Below are 20692 nucleotides of genomic sequence, written 5' to 3' on the forward strand. Positions count from 1 at the left end.
GGAAAAAGTCTCTGACTGTCTACTCTATCTACTCCCCTGATCATCTTATAAACCTCTATCAAGTTACCCCTCATCCTTCACCGTTCCAATGAGAAAAGGCCTAGCACTCTCAACTTATCCTCGTACGACCTATTCTCCTTTCCAGGCAACATCCTGGTAAATCTCTTCTGCATCCTCTCCAAAGCTTCCACATCTTTTCTAAAGTGAGGCGACCAGAACTGCACACAGTACTCCAAATGTGGCCTTACCAAGGTCCTGTACAGCTGCAACATCACCTCATGACTCTTGAATTCATTCCCTCTGCTAATGAATGCTAATACACCATAGGCCTTCTTACAAGCTCTATCCACCTGAGTGGCAACTTTCAAAGAGCTATGAACATAGACCCCAAGATCCCTCTGCTCCTCCACCTTACTAAAAACCCTACCGTTAACCCTGTATTACGCATTCTTATTTGTCCTTCCAAAATGGACAACCTCACACTTGACAGGGTTGAATGCCATCTGCCACTCCTCAGCCCAGCTCTGCATCACATCTAGGTCCCTTTGCAGCCGACAACAGCCGTCCTCACTATCCACAACTCCACTAATCTTTGTATTATCTGCAAATTTACTGACCCACCCTTTGACTCCCTCTTCCAAGTCATTAATAAAAATTACAAACAGCAGAGGACCCAGAACTGATCCCTGCGGAACTCCACTTGTAACTGGGCTCCAGGCTGAATATTTACCATCTACCACCACTCTCTGACTTCGACCAATTAGCCAGTTCTCTATCCAACTGGCCAAATTTCCCACTATCCCATGCCTCCTGACTTTCTGCATAAGCCTATCATGGGGAACCATATCAAATGCCTTACTAAAATCCATGTACACTACATCCACTGCTCTTCCCTCATCCACATGCTTGGTCACCTCCTCAAAGAATTCAATAAGACTTGTAAGACAAGATCTACCCCTCACAAATCCGTGCTGGCTGTCCCTAATCAAGCAGCGTCTTTCCAGATACTCATAAATCCTATCCCTCAGTACCCTTTCCATTACTTTGGCTACCACCGAAGTGAGACTAACTGGCCTGTAATTCCTAGGGTTATCCCTATTCCCTTTTTTGAACAGGGACACAACATTCCCCACTCTCCAGTCCCCTGGTACCACCCCCGTTGACAGTGAAGATGAAAAGATCATTGTCAACGGCTCTGCAATTTCCTCTCTTGCTTCCCATATAATCCTAGGATATATCCCGTCAGGCCCGGGGGACTTGTCTATCCTCACGTTTTTCAAAATGCCCAACACATCTTCCTTCCTAACAAGTATCTCCTCTAGCTTACCAGTCTGTTTCATACTCTCCTCTTCAACAATACGTTCCCTCTCATTTGTAAATACTGAAGAAAAGTACTCATTCAAGACCTCTCCTATCTCTTCCAACTCAATACACAGTCTTCTACTACTGTCCTTGTTCGGACCTACCCTTGTTGTCGTCATTCTCGTGTTTCCCACATAGCATAAAAGGCCTTGGGGTTAGCCTTGATCCTACCTGCCAAAGATTTTTCATGCCCTCTCTTAGCTCTCCTAATCCCTTTCTTCAGCTCCCTCCTGGCTATCCTGTATCCCTCCAACGCTCTGTCTGAACCTTGTTTCCTCAACCATATGTAAGCCTCCTTCTTCCTCTTTGCAAGATATTCAACCTCCCTCGTCAACCAAGGCTCCCTCACACTACCATCTCTTTCCTGCCTGACAGGTACATACACATCAAGGACACGTCGTATCTGTTCCTTGAAAAAGTTCCACATTATCCAAAGCGATATACTTATTGTTGAGGGGAACGACCACAGGGGATCCCTGCACTGCCCGCTTCCTCCCCTTCCCCTCTCTGTTACACAGCTACCTCTGTTCTCTGCCATAACGATGTCTCTGTAGCTTCTATTTATCACCCTCTCAGCCCCTCAAATAATCCTCAGTTCATACAACTCCAGCTCCAGTTCCAGTTCCTTAACGCGGTCTGTGAGGAGCTTGAGCTGGCCGCACTTCCTGCAGATGAAGTCGACAGGAGCATCGGTGGTCACCCCTACCTCAAACATCCTGCAGGAGGAACACTCCACTGCCTGCGCTGCCATAACTCTCCACTTGTTTTGGAGACTATGAACACTGAGTCCTTTTTTTAAGGTTAGAGGAGGAGGGAGGGTGGGAGACACTACACGTGTAGTGTCTCGGGTTCCTTCTCCACTCAAATAACAATCACTTACCTTCCCAACCAGCTCTGCGCTCTGACTTCACTTCCGCCCAGCTCCCGCCGCTCTCTGCTGCAAAAATCTAAAAAAAGCTCTCTGCTGCAAAACTTCTCAACCTTTACTCAAAAGAAAGTCCCTCCATACCAGGAATCAATACACTGAACCTTCTCTGGACTGCTTCCAAGGACACCAGATCATTGCTTGAATAAAGAGGCTATAACTGTTCACAGTATTTCAGCAGTTGTCTCACAATTTTAGTTTTAGCAAGACCTCCCTATTTTTGTTCTCCATTCTTTTTAAAATAAAGGCCAACTTTCCATTTGCCTTCTCTATTAGCTACTGAACCTAGGTGCTAGCTTTTTGCAATTCATGTACCAGCAGCCTGAATATCTGTGCTACAGCTTTCTGCAGTCTTTCCCCATGTAAAGTCAGCTTTTCTACTCTTTCTGCCAAAGTGCACAACCTCACATTTTCCCACAGTATCCTTCATGTACAAAGTTTCTGCTCACTCAAATATCTGTTTACATTCCTGTGTAGACTCCTTGCGGCATCCTCACCACTTGCCTTTCCACTTATTTTTGTGTCATCCCCAAACTTAGAGATAGCACTTTCACTTTCATCCTCCCAGTCATTAATATTTATTATAAATTCTTGTGGCCCAGTAACGATCTCTGTGGCACTCTACTACTTAAAGTTGCTATCCTGAAAATACTTCCTTTATCCCAACTTTGTTTTCTCTTTATTAACTAGTCCTCTATCCATGCTAATATACTAACTCCAACACTATGGGCTCGTATGTTGTTAGGCAGCCTTATGTTCAATGCTTTCTTGAATGTCTTTTGGAAATCCAAATGTATTACATCTACCGGTTCCTCTTTATCTATCCTGCTTATTACTTCTTCAAAGAATTATAATTAACTTTCTTACTTCTGCTCGATTATATTTAGCATTTCTGAATGCTTTGCTACTACATATTTTATAATAGACTCAGACACTTTCCAAATGAGATTTTAAGTTAGCTAGTCTATTGCTTACCTTTTTTTTTGTCTGCCTCCCTTTTTGAGTAGGGACAGTACATTGGCAGTTTTCCAAAACTCTGGGACTTTTCCATAATCTAAGGATTCTTGCAAGATTCCTACCAGTGCTTCATGAGCTCTGTAGTTACTTCCTTTAAATTCCTAGAAGGCAAGCCATCAGGTTCAGGCCTTTGGCCTCAATAATTTCCTTAGTACTTTTCCCTTGTTACTTAGTACTTATTTCCTTCCCCTCACCTCCACTTTAGCCCATTTTTAATTAGCACTTTTGGAATGCTAATAGTGGTGTCTACCATGGCAAGAACTGTGTTTGTGAGAAAACTGCTATTATATAGTAGGGAGTGTCATAGTTGTTGATCCATGACCAACAGTGAGAGAGACCAATTATAAGGAGGGTAGCCTAGCTTGAAGAAGCAGGCATAGAAAAGATTTAGGGCAGCATTTATTGTCTGTACTTGTTTGCTGTTGGGGAGATAATTAAAACTTCCAGAAGTACTTTCAGAGAATGCAGAAAGAGAAACATAAACTATAGCTGTGGATGTGTTAAAGGGCGATTTTAAAGATTGATAAAATTCTTTGAGGGGCTATCAATTTAAAATCAAAGTTTGAGGATTCAATGATTCAGAAATTAACACTGTATATAAGAAATGCTGGGAATTCTGCAGCAAGTAACTCACCTTATGACACCTCACAGCCTCTTCACCATGTACAAGACAAAAGTTTCATACAATAATTTCCACTTGGCTAGGTTAGTATTTCAACAACACACAAGAATCTAGACACCATCTGTGATAAAACATCCTGCTTAATTAATATCCCATCCACTCTGCCCTCACTGGTGCATTGCAGTAACTCACCAATGATCCTGCAAAACTAACTTCTAAACCAGTGAATTTTATACCTCTGAAGGACAAGGGCCGTTGATGCATGGAAACACAACCAACCACCCCTCAAGTCTCACAGAGAACTTTATTTCTTTGCTGCTATTGGGTCCAAGTTCTGTAACTCTCTTTTTTAAGCACTCCAGATGTATTACTTCATGGTCTGCAGCGATAAAGGAAGCAGCTTGCTACCAACCAAGGTTAATTAAGTACAGACAATAAATGCTGGCCTGACTAGCAACATACAATCTCTGTGCACAAATATAAAAAGTATATGTAATTTAAAGGAAAAGCCAATTGGTATTTTAATTAACCATAAACAGATTGATTAATTTTGAATTCCTCCAAAAAAGACACAATAAAGTGAGTGGTCTCCTTCTAATTTGTAAACTATTCTCATTCCTGCACTGACGCAATGTAGCCTAGATCATGGCTATGTACATTGAAATCAGACAATAAATGAGTGGATAAGAGCAATTAAGAGACAGGGCTTTTTTCTCCTTTATGATGATTCCTTACTCACTGCTGATTTTCTACCAAAGGAAAAAGCCCAGTTATTGTGTTGAGTATTATTAAAATCTGAAAATGAAGAACAATCCATTACAGATTACAATATTCTGGAAACTTACATTAAGGCAAATGATTCCAGATTTTAAAAATGACGTGACAGAAAAAGAGTTTTCAGGAGCAGCCGACAGTAAGACACATGCAAACATAACTTGGAATATTTTTTAATTCTTTATATTTTCACTGTTAACACAAATTGTTGAAGAAATATAGAAATTGAAAGACTGACTTTAAAAATGATTTTACCTGCAATTGGAAACTGTCACTGCACAGCTACCAAAAAAGTTTCAAGTGAAAAAGGTTTAACACTAGTAATGTTAACCCAACATGGCTGCACACAACATCTGAACAACAGAACAGCAAGTTTTATGACACAGTTTAACAAACAGTAATAAAGAGCTTTCTAGATTAAATGATAACACTTTAGCCTAAAAAAATGTTTAAACAGAGTTTTCACATACAAATATTCCATCATTGGGTGATGACCCATCTTATAAAGGGGTAGGTTAATATCAGGTACAGTCAGTATCTCTCCCCCCTCCACCTCTCAGCAGTGGTATGCACTTCCATAGGTTCACAGAAATCATCAGACATTTTGTCTTTGCTGATATTTTTAAAACATTGCAACCTACATATAAGAAATTAACTCTAGAATAAAAATAATTGAGGGAATCACAATAAACACATACTGAGCAAAGATAAATGTTTGGATCAGGACTTTGTATGGTTTCTAATAATGTGCAATACTAAACGCAACTTAGCCATTCACTCAACAACTGAATATAACTAAATAAAACATAAAATGCTTCTGTTACTTGAAAAGAACATTAACCAAAGATTAAGTTTACAGGAAATTGAACATGTAATGTGAGCTGCTGTTTTTAAGTGAAATCAGGCAAATGGATTGATAACATCCAGTGTTTTGAGTATCAAAAAAAAACACATTGGGAGGGGAAATACTTTGGATGAATAAAGAGTAATGCTGGGGTAGTAAGCTTGACCTGGATCATGAGTTCTGTCTAAGTGGAGTGAAGGGGAAGGGATTTGTAACATTCTACATTTGGATCTGGTATGCTTTTTACTGGGAGAGAGTCCACTTTAACCAACACAACATCATAAGGATCATCACTGCTGGCTGTCACATCCCATGTAACAGTTCATTCTTTTTCACCAGCTTCATTGTTGATGCACTTAACTCTAAGACCATGATGGACTCAAATGTCCAGCCAAAACACAATGAATTCATATAAAATGCCACATGGTGAGAAAATTAAGTTTTGTGTGTTCAAGAAATGGGGGTCCTTGAGGAACAAATGTTTTGAAGTCAAACTTGCTGACAAACAATACAAATAGGTTTGTTCCTGAGAATGAAGGGAAATGCTTCAATCTAACTATTAAAATTTCACACCTAAGGCTACCATTTTCTGTCAATAACACATTTCACTCTCTCCTCATCTATCAAACACTTATTTCAAATGATATAAGAAAAATCTACCCAGTAAAGTTTGTGATCAACAGATAAAAGATATGAGGGAACGTGACACACATTTATCAACAGGGACATATCATTGGAAAACACACTCTGTAAAATACTTCTTAGTTTCTGTTGAGTGAAGGGAGATCTCTTGGGTTTAATGCAGCTTTTATCCCCATCCATGGGTAACACTGTAACATCCCAAGCTGGCGGCTGTAAAGAGTACAAATTCTTAGAAGAGTTTCAGGTCTCAAATATCCTATAAATATTCAATTTTTATAATGATATTTTCAGCGTCTCTTGGTCCCAACCCTATACTGGATGAGCTCTGTAATATGCTATTGCTCAGTGGTGTGCTCTCTGTCGCCTTCGTGTTTTGTGGGCTGATTGGGAGATGGAGTGTGGGAAGGATGCACCACTGCGGGAAGGTTATGGGAGACGGGCACCCCCCCAGGAACCATTCCTTCCATAGATGCTGGGATTCCTGCAGGTGTTACTCCTACTATACCCGGAGGGTACCTACAAAAGAAGACAGGATTAATTAAATGTAAAACTTCCAAAAGGTACAGACAAGCCTGACTCAGACATTCTGTTCTACTTAACAATAGACTCTTATCAGTAATATTTCTCCTCTGTCATCCAGTCAATGAGAAACTGAAAGCATACCTGAAAATCTGATGTTGGCATTTGAGTTTTATGACTCGCTGCACACCCAGAAAGACATGCTAGATTTCAAACAAATTACATTCATAATAAACAATACTTCAATTAAAAATGAGCATCAGCGTCAGATAATGAAGTTATGGATATCAGGTAAGGCTGTAAAGTGAGGTTTGATAGGATGCCCTGCATTTAAAAACTCTCTCATACTCCAGCTAACATTACCTAAGCAAGATGGACAGAAAGAAGTACAAAGAACTGGAAACATTAAAGTTGCTGAACCACAGCATAGATCAACATCTTTCGAGGTAAGGGCACAGGGCAGATCATAGTCATAGGGATGTACAGCATGGAAACAGACCCTTCGGTCCAACTCGTCAATGCTGACCAGATATCCCAATGCTGACCAGATATCCCAACCCAATCTAGTCCTACCTGCTAGCACCTGGACTATATCTCTCTGAACCCTTCTTATTCATAGACCGATCTAGATGCCTTTTAAATGTTGCAATTGTACCAGCCTCCAGCACTTCCTCTGACAGCTCATTCCATACACAGACCACCCTCTGTATGAAAAAGTTGCCCTTTAGGTCTCTTTTACATGTTTCCCCCTCACCCTAAACCTATGCCCGCTAGTCTGGACTCCCCCACCCCAAGAACTTTGTCTATTTACCCTATCCATGCCCCTCATGATTTTGTAAATCTCTAGGAGGTCACCCCTCAACCTCCGAAACTCCAGGGAAAACAGCCCCAGCCTATTCAACCTCTCCCTATAGTTCAAATCGTTCAACTCTGGCAGCATCGTTGTAAATCTTTTCTGAACCCTTTCAAGTTTCACAACATCTTTCCCATAGGAAGGAGACCAGAATTGCACGCAATATTCCAACAGTCACCTAACCAATGTCCTGTACAGCCACAACATGACCTCCCAACTCCTGTACTCCACTTTCAAGAAGCAATGAACCTGCACTCTAAGGTCTCTTTGTTCAGCAACACTCCCTTACCATTAAGTGTATAAGTCCTGCTAAGATTGGCTTTTCTAAAATGCAGCACCTCGCATTTATCTAAATTAAACTCCATCAGCCACTTCTCAGCCCATTGACCCATCTGATCAAGATCCTGTTGTAACCTGAGGTAACCTTCTTTGCTGTCCACTACACCTACAATTTTGGTGTCATCTGCAAACTTACTAATTATACCTCTTATGTTCACATCCAAATCATTTATATAAATAATGAAACGTAGTTGACTCAGCACCGATCCTTATGGCACTCCACTGGTCACAGGCCTCCAGTCTGAAAAACAACCATCCACCACCACCCTCTGTCTTCTACCTTTGAGCCAGTTCTGTATCCAAATGGCTACTTCTACCTGTATTCCATGAGATCTAACCTTGCTAACCAGTCGCCTTTGGGAAATCGTGTCGAACGCCTTACTGAAGTCTATTTGGATCACACCTACTGCTCTACCCTCATCAATCCTCTTTGTTACTTCTTCAAAAAACTCAATCAAGTTTGCGAGACATGATTTTCCACGCACAAAGTCACGTTGACTATCCCTAACCAGTCCTTGCCTTTCCAAATACATGTACATCCTGTCCCTCAGGATTCCCTCCAATAACTTGCCCACCACCGATGTCAGGCTCACCGGTCTATAGTTCCTTGGCTTGTCCTTACCACCCTTCTTAAACAGTGGCACCACGTTAACCAACCTTCGGTCTTTTGGCATCTCACCTGTGTCTATCGATGATACAAACATCTCAGTAAGAGGCTCAGTAATCACTTCTCTAGCTTCCCACAGAGTTCTAGGGTACACCTGATCAGGTCCTGGTGATTTATGCATTTTTATGCATTTCAAGACATCCAGCACTTCCTCCTCTGTAATATGGACATTTTTCAAGATGTCACCATCTATTTCCCTAAATTCTATATCTTCCATATCCTTTTCCACAGTAAATACTGATGCAAAACACTCGTTTAATATCTTCCCCATCTCCTGTGGCTCCACACAAAGGCCACCTTGCTGATCGTTGAGGGGCCCTATTCTCTTCCTAGTTATCCTTTTGTCCTTAATGTATTTGTAAAAATCCTTTGGATTCTCCTTAAATTTTATTTGCCAATGCTATCTCATGTCCCCTTTTTGCCCTCCTGATTTCTCTCCAGTATACTCCTACTGCCTTTATACTCTTCTGAGGATTCACTTGATCGTTCCTGTGTAAACCTGACAATATGCTTCCTTCTTTTTCTTACCCAAACCCTCAATTTCTTTAGTCATCCAACATTCCCGATACGTATATCAGCCTTTCCTTTCACCATAATGGGAATATACTGTCTCTGGACTCTCGTCATCTCATTCCTCAAGGCTTCCCAGTTTTCAGCCGTCCCTTTACCTGTGAACATCTGCCCCAGTCAGCTTTTGAAAGTTCTTGCCTAATTCCATCAAAATTGGCCTTTCTCCAATTTAGAACTTCAACTTTTAGATCTGGTCTCTCCTTTTCCATCACTATTTTAAAACTATTAAAGTTAGGGTGCTGGCCCCAAAGTGCTCCCACACTGAAACCTCAGTCACCTGCCCTGCATTATTTCCCAAGTGTAGTTCAAGTTTTGCACATTCTCTAGTTGGTACATCCACATACTGAATCAGAAAATTTTCTTGTACACACTTAAAAATTCCTCTCCATCTAAACCCTTAATGCTATGTCAGTTCCAGTCTATGTTGGGAAAGTTAAAATCCTCTACCATAACCATCCTATTATTCTTACAGATAACGGAGATCTCCTTACAAGTTTGTTTCTCAATTTCTCTGACTATTAGGGGGTCTATAATACAATACCAATAAGGTGATTATTCCTTTCTTATTTCTCAGTTTCACCCAAATAACTTCCTTGGATATATTTCTGGGAATATCCTCCCTCAGTACAGCATTAACGCTATCCCTTATCAAAAATGCCACTTCCCCTTCTCTCTTGCCTCCCTTTCTGTCCTCCCTGTAGCATTTGTATCCTGGAACATTAAGGTGCCAGTCCTGTCCATCTCTGAGTCATGTTTCTGTAATTGCTATTAATTCTGTAATCCCAATCCCATGTTCCTAACCATGCCATGAGTTCATCCGCCTTCCCCGTTAGGGCTCTTGCATTGAAATAAATGCAGTTTAATTTATCAGTCCTAGCTTGTTCTCTGCTTTGCCCCTGACTGTTTGACTGTACCAGTCTCCTTTGATCTCTTTCCTCACCATATCCCTGGGTCTCAACTCATCCCGCCCCCACCCCCGACCTTACTTGTTTAAATCCTCCCGAGGAGCTCGATCAAATCTCCCTGCAAGGATATTAGTCCCCTTCCAATTCAGGTGCAATCTATCTTTCTTGTACAGGTCACTTCTACCCCATAAGAGATTCCAATGATCCAAAAATGTGAATCCTTCTCCCATACACCAGCTCCTCAGCCATGCATTCACCTGCTCTATCCTCCTATTCCTGTCCTCACTAGCTCGTAGCACAGGGAGTAATCCAGGTATTAGTACGGTCGAGGACCTCCTTTTTAAATTCCTACCTAACTCTCTAATCTCCTTTCAGAATCTCAACCTTTTCCCTTCCTATGTTGTTGGTTCCAATATGTACAATGACTGGTAGGCCCTCTCCACCTTGTGAACATTCTGCACCCTCTAAGAAATATCCTTGATCCTGGCACCAGGGAGGCAACACACCATTCTGATTTTTCGCTGCTGGCCACAGAAACGTCTGCCTGTACCTCAGACTAGAGAGAGTCCCCTAACACAATCGATCTCTTGAAATCCAATGTACCCCTCACTGCATTGTGGTCAGTCTCAATTCCAGAAACTTGACTATTTGTACTACGTTCCCCTGAGAATCCATCACCCTCTACATTTTCCAAAACAGCATTCTTGTTTGAAATGGGGATAGCCACAGAAGACTCCTGCACTAACTGCCTACCTCTCTTACCTTTCCTGGAGTTAACCCATCTATGTGACTATATTGCAACTTTTCCCCCTTCCTATAACTGCCAACCATCACATCCCCTTGCTTTTGTTAATTCCTCATTGCCTCTAAGTGTCTCTCCAACTGGTCCATTCATTCTGATAGGATTCTCAACCAACTGCATTTATTGTAGATATAATCCTCAGTAACCCGTAAACTCTCCCTAACCTCCTACATCTGACAAGATATCACTTTACTAAAGGCCATTTTTGCTTCTTTCAATCTACAGACCCAGAAAATAACACTGTCTTATTCCTCTACAAAACACTGCTTCAGGTTATGTTAATACATATGACTTCTTTTTTAAGTTTAATCAAGAGACATATCTCAATGAAACATATAATCAAGAAAAAACCTACTCTGCTCACTACTGCAGACTTACTGTAAGGTCACGGTGAGTTAGGGACAGAAGCTTCGCATCACCTATTAACTGAAACTTAACTTTAAAATGCATGTTTTCTTTACTATATGGTATTTAGTCACCAGATGATATCAGACGCTGGCTGAAATAAATGGCATGCTTTAAGTATCAAGATAGGAGTTTTTTTGTGAATGAGGAGAGCTCACAACATTTAAGACTTTTCTTAAATGATTAACAGCAAAGGCATTCATATTCTGATAAAGGGTATCGTGCACCTTAGTGTTAGGAACTCATGTCTTGCCATCTTTAAGCCAGTAGTTTGTACCACAAAAAGCCACTAACCATCTCTCCAAATGTTTTGGATACTCATCAAAACTGAAGTTACAGCTAATGCATCCTTCAGAAAAATACTTTGTATTCCAGCTTAGCATCATATATTTTGTTGGTAAGATGAAGCGAGTGCCTTCGTTGAACTAAAACCCTAAATTATTTCAGCAGTTTGAATAGTGGATGTTAAGTAGCCTGGCTGAAGTTTAACTAATGACAGCATTATTGAACAAGTCCACTCACAGCAAGTGGAGCCACATAGAATTAAAATACCGAAATGTTGGAGAAACTTACCATGTCTGGCAGCATTTAGGGAGAAAGAAAGAATTATTTTGGGTCCAAAGATCGGTCTCCTTCAGATCTTCAAGTATTTAGACTGGAAATGTTAACTGTTCCTCTCTCCACAGATGCTGCCAGACCTGTAGAGTTTCTTCAACACTTTATTTCTTTATGTCAGATCTCCAGCATGTGTGGTATTTTATTTGAGTCACATAAAATTACCTGATGATCTACAGGTATGCATTTAGGATTTTAAAACTAACAATAATACTTACATTGCTTGATAGAATTATTATTCATCATCAGTAATTTGTGTACAAAGACTTAAGAAATCTGTACAGAATTACTCTACTCAGTATTCTACCTGAGGCTGTAAACAGTACAGCAACATATTTCAAACATATCATATTGTTTAAACACTAACAGGACAAGGTAAAATTTCTGGGCAACAGTCAGTCATGAAAAAATGACGACTGCTCCAATAGTTCATTGGCAAATATATTAGATGAATGTTCTTGAGGGGGCAGAAGGAAATTTCTGAGAGGACAGAAAGACTTTTGATTAAAACCTCCAGTTCATTCTTAGACTATTATGGTCTTTAATGAATAATTACACATGAATGGTTAGTTCATACTTACCAAACATCAGCAGTTGCAAAATTATCATAATATTCTGGTGATTGAAATATCCACTTTAATCTATAGGTTAGCTAATTATTTAGTTAGTTAGTACTGCCTGATCTTGATTCTCATGACAAACTTATCATTTGGTTAAAGATGGTGCGACAATTTAATATATAAACTGTTGAACAGCCATCACTAATTACACTTAATAGCATGAACGTAAACCAATACCAACTTCCCCTGAACCTCCACAATTAAATGCTTAATTGTCCAAGGCAATGCTGATCAGCTCATCCCAGAGATGAACATTGAATAAATCATGGCTAGACTTTAAATTCAAGGTCATTCACATATCATCAGTCAGTTAGCAGGAGTTAACAGGCATCATGTACAACGTTTTGACTTAAATTAGCAACTTATAACATAATAGGCTCAATTCTAATAATTCCTGATGAAGGGCTTGTGCCTGAATCATTGATTCTCCTGCTCCTTGGACATTGCCTGACCTGCTGTGCTTTTCGAGCACCACGTTCTCAACTCTGATCTCCAGCATCTGCAGTCCTCACTTTTTTCCCCTCTCAATTCTAACAATTAATGACATCAAATTTTATACCTATAAAAGCTATAAACTGTGAAACATTCTGGTCTCCCTGCTATAGAAAGCACGTTGTGAAACTTGAAAGTGTTCAGAAAAGATTTACAAGCATGTTGCCAGGGTTGGAGTATTTGAGCTTCAGGGAGAGGCTGAACAGGCTGGAGTTGTTTTCCTTGGAGTGTTGGAGGCTGAGGGGTGACCTTGTAGAGGTTTACAAAATCATAAGGGGCATGGATAAGGTAAGTAGACAAGGTCTTTTCCCTGGGGTAGGGGAGTCCAGAACTAGAGGGCATAGGTTTAGGATGATGAATAGGAAGGGTACAGAGGGATATGGGCCAAATGCTGGCAAATGGGACTAGATTAGGTTAGGATATCTAGTGGCATGGATGAGTTGGACTGAAGGGTCTGTTTCTGTGCTGTACATCTCTATGACTCTATGTCAATGTCATGATTGGAATATTCCAATAACAGTGCATTTTCACCAATGAAATAGTTAAAATATTAAGCAAATAAGTCACTATCTTGGCTACAGCTAGCAATGTATTTGCTTGTCAAAAATGATCATTTTGAGTGCATTGCGCTCATTATCCACAGTCTGACAGTTGGATCATACATGGCATCAATGTTCATGCTTCTCACAACTGTAGACCATTCCCTCCCAAGTGGTTAGGTGGGATCTGAAAATCAGCAGCATTATTATTTTGCCATGATTTGCATCAGAGGAAACATTAGTTTTGTGCAAAGACTACAACGGCTACCTAAAGTGAATTGCCGTTCAAACAGCCGAAATCCTGAGTATGAGGAGATATCAAAATTACACAATCCAGAGGTCCATGTAGCAGCAAAAGAAATTACAGAGAACACTGTATGTAATCCAGTCACAATGTAAAACACCTCAAAGTAGAAGTGCTACTTAATTTTGGAGCTTAAAATATTGAAAGCAGATAGACCAATTAAGACCAGCAAAGTTCTCCTATTATCGGCTGTTAATGTAAAATGTTTGATGGCAGTTATCAAACAGCTATGATATCTATACCCTACAATGGAATTCTTGAAGGCTAATAAAGGACAATAAGGAAGCAGTGGTAATATCGCAGGATTAGTAATCCAGAACCCTACGCAAATGCTTTGGGGACACAATGGAAGATGGTCAAATTTGAATTTAATTTAAAAAATTGAAATAAAGAGCTACCCTAACAGTGACCATATAACAATGGTTGCAAAAACCCCATCTGGTTCACTAATGCCTCTAGGGAAGGAAACTTTTAATCCTTACTGGTCTACACATTATTCCTGACAAACAATGTGATTGAGTCTTAACCTCAATTAGGAATGGACAATAAAGGTTGGCCTGGCCAGCGATACTCACACCCATGAACGAATTTTTAAAAATTTATAAAATCACAAGTAAAATTAAAATGATAAAAATTAAACTTACTACATTTAGTATTAGTACTATATTCCTGCAAACACACAAATATGTAATTTTCCTACCTGTAGGTGGCCCCATTGAGCTCTGGGTGGACAGCTTGCTGGTCCATCGTTGGCCAGGCTGCAGTCGTAACAAAGTAATCCTTATTTACACAGTTTCTTAAGCTGTCTGGAATTCGGCCTGGAGCAAGCAAAAGGGCATGGATAACAGAAGGTAAAAACTGCATCTATATATTCATGAGGAAGTAGTAACAAATGTAATAATTATTTTACCTTAAACATTCACACCCTCCACCACTAATGTGTCATCTACAACAGGGCTGGGTAGGTGTGGGGCAGGTTCCCAAGTGGGGATTGCGAGCTGAAGACTTGCGGTCACATGCTCTCATTAAAAGGTCCTCCCCTCCCCTATGCACCACCACTCATCAAAGGGTCATGCTATTTTCAAGCCTTGAAGTCACAGTGAGAAAAGGTTTGGGAAAGAGAGACCTACAAGGTGCACTGCAGCAACATGTGAAGGCTCCTTCAACAGCATATTCTACCTTGTGGAATAACAAGAGTAGCAGGTACATCGGAATGCCCGCCACTTGCACTCTCCTTTCAACTTGCACATTACCTTGACTTGGAAATAGATCTTTTGCTGTTAGAGTTAAAATTCTCCCCTTCAGCAGCTTAGGTGTTACTACACCACCAGATCAAGAAGGTGACTCACTATCTATTTCTCAAGAGCAATTACTTTGTCAGCAGTAGCCAAGTCCCACAAATAAATAGAAAATTTTATTTCTACATTGTTATACCTATGAGATTAAAATGGCAGTACTTCTAAATGTCTTAAGTATTAAAATTATAATATTGAGTAGATTGATGAAAATATTTACTTAAATCAAAACTGTCATACTTTTCCATAATTACTCATAAATAGGCATCATTATTGTTTGTTTCTTAAACTGCATCTAAATTACATCTAACTGTCAGATGGTCTCACCTGTAATAGCTCTACGAATCTCAGTAGCAGCTGCTTCTCTCATCTCTAGGGATGCCTGCTCACTGTACCAAGATGTGTGTGGTGTGCAGATCAAGTTGGGAGCATCTTTCAATGGGCCCTGTGTAAAACTGCACAGGAATGAAAAAAAGGGACAATTATCTGTTATGTTTACACTCTCTGCATGTGGAACAAATAAATAAGATAAAGCAGCACAAGAACCCTGCTAACATGGCAAGCACATCTAAGTCAAACTACTAAAGTAGTTCATGTTGACACTGAATACCAGTTTCCTCAGGCCAAAAAAAATGTTAAAAGCAACAATTTTTGTCATTGCTATGGGTTGCAGTACAAGGAGAGTGGCATTAGTGTACTCTCCTAACTTTATTATCTCCTTTTATCTTCTCACAGATCCCACCTTTCAAAAGAGGATAGATTGCAGAAAATCACTAGGCTCCTTGAACAGCATCCTCCCAACCCATGACCACTTCCATCTCGACAGACAAATGCAGCAGATACATGGGAACACCACCACCTGCAAGTTCCTCTCCATTCTAACTTGGAAATATATTGCTGTTCAATCAATGTTGCTTGATGAAAATCCTGGAACTCCCTCCCTAATGGCATTGTGGGTCTACATACAACAACTAGGGCAGAGGTTCTGCTGAGGGAGGATGAACAGCTAGGAGCTAAATTAAAGCTCTGGATTACTACCTCAGCCACAAGCTAATGGGCACAGGATCAATAAGATTAAGTAAGTAAATGGGTGGCTCAAAGATTGGTGTGGGAGAAATGGGAGATGGGCACCAGTATTAGAAAGGCCAAATTAAAGGAGGTGATAAAGATCCAGAACTCAGCACAGACACAAAGTGTTTGGAAAGGGTCAGCACTCAAACTTCAAGCACACTTAACAAATGAATGACAATAAAAAGAAGGACTGTTAATACAGGACTGAAAGTGTTCTATCTGAATGCACACAGTATAAGGAATAAGGTGAATGAGCTTGTGGTGTAGATCAAAACTGACTGGTGGGCATCACAGAAGGAGTTGGGGTGAAGGGCAAGTGGGCTGAGAGATAAATGGAAGGGGTATAGGGCTGGGGGGGGGGGGGGGAAGGTAGCTAGGAATGCGATTGATAAATGAAGGTGGGGGTGATGGTGTAGATTGGAGTGGAGGGTGGAGCGGATAGATGGGAAGGAAGATGGACAGGTAGGGCAGTTCAAGAGGGTAGCGCCGAGTTGGAGGGTTGGATCTGGTATAAGGTGGTGGGAGGGGAGATCAGAAAACTGGTGAAATCAACATTGATCCTGTGTGGTTGGAGGGTCCCAAGGCAGAAAATGAGGCATTCTTCCTTCAGTCATTGGGTGGCTAGGATTTGAAGGAGGCCCAGGACTTGCATTTCCTCGGCAGACTGGGAGGGGGAGTTGAAGCGTTCGGCCACAGGGTGGTGGGATTGATTGGTGCATGTGTCCCAGACATGTTCTCTGAAATGTTCTGGAAGTTGGCGTCCACAATGGAGACCACATCGAGAGCAACAAACACAGGAGATGAGCAGGAAAACCTCTGCCGGATGTGGAAAGATCCTTTGGAGCCTTAGATGGAGTGTGGGCATAGGTTTTACACCTCTTGTGGTGGCAAGGGAAGGTGCTGGGACTGGAGGATGGGTTGGTGGGGGGGGCATGGACCTAACAAGGGAGTTACGGAGGGAATGGTCTCTGTGGAAGGCTGAAAGGGGAGGAAAGGGAGGATGAAGCAACCATGGCTGACTAGCAAAGTCAGGGATAGCATAAAAGCAAAAGAGAAAGCATATAATGTGGCAAAGGGGATTGGGAAACTTACAAAGACCAACAGAAGGCAACAAAAGGAGTGAGAAGATTAAATAGGAGGGTAAACTAGCCAGTAATATAAAGGAAGAGTTTCTTTAGATATATATATAAAGGGCAAGAGAGAGGCAAAAGCAGACATTGTACTGCTGGCAAATGACACAGAGACAGTAGTGGGGAACAAGGAAATGGCTGAGCATCAGTCTTCACAGTGGAAGACATGAGTAACATTCCAAACATTCAGGAGAGCGAGGGGGCAGAGCTGAGTATGGTGGCCATCACCAAGAAGGTGCTAGAAAAACCGAATGGCCTGAAGTGGGTAAATCATCTGGACTCGATGGAGTACACACCAGAGTTCGAAGGGAGATAGCTGAACAGATAGTGGAGGTGTTAGTGGTGACTTTTCAGAAATCACTAGTATCAGGAAGGGTCCCAGAGGACTGGAAAATCACTAATGTGATACCTCTGTTTAAAAAGGGAGTAAGGCAAAAAATGGAAAATTACAGGCCAATTAGCCTAACCTCAGTCATGGGTAAGATAGTGAAATCCATTGTGAAGTGTAAGATTGAAAGTGTATGGTAAAATAGGGCAAAATCAGCATGGTTTCATCAAGGGGACGTCATGCCTGACAAATCTGCTAGAATTCTTTGAAGAGCTAGAAACCATGTTCGACCAAGGAGACCAATGCATGTTATTTACTTGGACTTCAAGAAGGCCTTTGAAAAAGTGCTGCACAGGATCCTACTGAGCAAGGTAAGGGCCCATGGTATTAGAGGCAAGGTGCTAGCATGGATAGAAGCTTGGCTGTCTGGTAGAAAGTAGAGAGTGGGGATAAAAGGCATTTTCTCAGGATGGCAGCCCGTGACAAGTGGTGTTGGGACCACAACTTTTCACTTTAAACATTCACGATCTAGATGATGGAACTGAGGGCATTCTGGCTTAGTTTGCAGACGATACAAAGATAGGTGGAGGGACAAGTAGCACTGAGGAGATGGGGAGGCTGCAGAAGGATTTGGATAGGTTAGGAGAATGGGCAAAGAAATGGCAAATGGAGTACAAAGTGGGAAAGTGTGAAGTCATGCACTTTGGTAAGAAGAATAGAGACATGGATCAATTTCTAAATGGGGAAAAAAAATCAGAAGTCTGAAGTGCAAAGAGACTTGAGAGTTCTAGTCAAGGATTCTCTCAGTGTAAACTTGTAGGTTGAGTCAGTAGTTAGAAGGCAAATGCAATAATGGCATTTATTTTGACAGGACTTGAATATAAAAGCAGGGATGTACTTCTGAGACCACATTTGGAGTATTATGTGCAGTTTTGGGCCTCATATCTCAGGAAGAATGCAGTGACCCTGGAGCGTGTTCAGAGGAAGTTCATGAGAATGGTCCCAGGAATGAAGAGCTTATTATATGAGGAACATTTGAGGACTCTAGGTTTATACTCAATGGAGTTTAGAAGGGTGAGGGGGATCTAATTGAAACTTTACAGAATATTGAATGGCCTGGACAGAGTGGATGTTAGGACGATATTTCCATTGGTAGGACAGACTAGGACCCGAGGGCCTGGCCTTCAAGTAATGGGAAGACCTTTTCGAACTGAGATAAGGGGAAATTTCTTCAGCCAGAGAGCAGTGAATCTATGGAATTCATTGCCACAGAAGGCTGTGGAGGCCAGATCAAGGGATCAAGGGTTATGGGGAGAAAGCAGGAAAATGGGGTTGAGAAACTTATCAGCCATGATTGAATGGCGTAGCAGACTCGATGGGCTGAATGACATAATTTCTGCTCCTATGTCTTAAGGTCTGCAGCAATTCAAAGTGGCAGTTTTCTCCACACTTTCTCAAGGGCAACTAGGGATGGATAATTAATTCTGGTCCAGCCAGCAACGCCAACATTCCCTGAATGAATAGGAAAAAAAGCTTTCATTTTTCTTGCTTGTTTCGTCTCAATTTCAAGCAAAGAAAGAGCCAGCTACAGAAATTAAGATATCCTATCATTCATAATAGTAGTGAGATGTCCACATTATGCAATTAATACATACGTATATATTGACATAATAGCATTACATAGGGTATACATAGAAACATTTTCTCATCTGAATCTATCACTAATTCTCTATTCCGGTCTCCCTCATGGACTCATCTAAATCCCCTTTAATTAGGTGCATAGAATTAGCTTTAGCCAGTATGGTACCAAGTTCCACATTCACATATCTCTTTGGCTAGAATAGTTCCTTCCTTAAATTCAACTGTTGCTATCCCTTCAGAGATCAATAACTTTTGAGAAGGAATTCCCAGGACAGGAACAGAAGTAAACAGAATTACATAACACAAAAATGGACAAGATCCCACTTGTGAAGATTTTTACTGCATCAAGTAAGCTAAAATCAACATGGATCAAACATTAACAACTATCTGATACATCAAACTAAAGAAAAAAGTTATGCTTCAAATTAACTAACTAATGCTACCAAAATATGTCTTACAAAATGTTTTTATTCTGCCATTTGTGCAGTCTTAAGAGAAAAAATTGAAAGTCACTTCCAATACAAACAAAAGGGCACCACCCTCTGCCAAACTAAGATAAAACTTCCAGTGTTTTCCAACAATCCCTTCACTCTGCCTACCTGAGTTGATATCACCAGCAGACTGTACCTCAACGACTCAGATTCCTTAAATGTTCAAGAGACCTATTTGTCCTGTTCCCATTCTTTTGAACAGAAATGAAGCACCCTGTCCTTAACAGAAAGCAGTTTCCCTGCTTCTCAAAGGTAACAACTTTCTGTCCCTCTGTGACTTAGCAGCAGCTTTTCTTCACTGCCCTGTGAGCTGTGAAAGCTGCTAAAACTGATAATTGAAAGCCTTGGTGGGTTACTATTTGGATTTTTCTCCCAATGGTGACCTACATTTACATGGCATGTCTGTAGAACTTGAGTGTTCATTAAGGAATTCACCAAACCCAACAATCAGAATGTTCTTTTCTACATTGAGTTTAAGGTACACTTTTAAACATAATACTCTTGTAAATGTCATTATTCATGACAACAGATTCTGGTTCCTTTGGCACAGTACATAGAAGGGATCATTACCTTCAGATGGAGAAATTAGAGACTGAGAATAAACAGAAAATCTATGTTTTGCCTGTTAGTGTAAGCTTTGCTAGTTAGCAATGATACCAGTGTTTACATTAAAACTCCAGCATAACAGATTATAAAATCCTGGATTAAAATAGCAGTTCTGCAATGGATTTCAATTTTGAAAAAAGGTATTCATTAAAAATAAATAATTTTCTACAATCTATATATAGACATTGCTAACAATGACATTTGTCCCTAAGGTGTCTATTTTCCTGACGGAATAGAGGAATTACTTAACAAAAGAATTTATATTTTGGATGATTAAATGTCACACAAATATTTTTTCCCCAATATTCTTTGTT

General features: G+C 40.6%; 1 protein-coding gene across 10 annotated transcripts in view; it reads right to left on the minus strand.

Annotated features, from left to right (window-relative positions):
• Window positions 1–4857: 4857 nt before the first annotated feature.
• Window positions 4858–20692, minus strand: part of LOC140463507 (C-terminal-binding protein 2) — a 285613-nt gene continuing 269778 nt past the window's right edge. For all 10 annotated transcript variants that reach the window (XM_072557560.1, XM_072557562.1, XM_072557559.1 and 7 more), the window contains 3 exons: window positions 15439–15566; window positions 14517–14634; window positions 4858–6702 (listed from right to left, as the gene is read on the minus strand). In XM_072557560.1, the coding sequence (XP_072413661.1) occupies window positions 6522–6702; window positions 14517–14634; window positions 15439–15566 (427 nt within the window). In that variant the 3' untranslated portion in view covers window positions 4858–6521. The remainder of the gene's footprint in view (window positions 6703–14516; window positions 14635–15438; window positions 15567–20692) is intronic.

This window comes from Chiloscyllium punctatum, chromosome 38 (assembly GCF_047496795.1).
Source record: "Chiloscyllium punctatum isolate Juve2018m chromosome 38, sChiPun1.3, whole genome shotgun sequence".
In the NCBI taxonomy this organism is placed as follows: domain Eukaryota; kingdom Metazoa; phylum Chordata; class Chondrichthyes; order Orectolobiformes; family Hemiscylliidae; genus Chiloscyllium; species Chiloscyllium punctatum.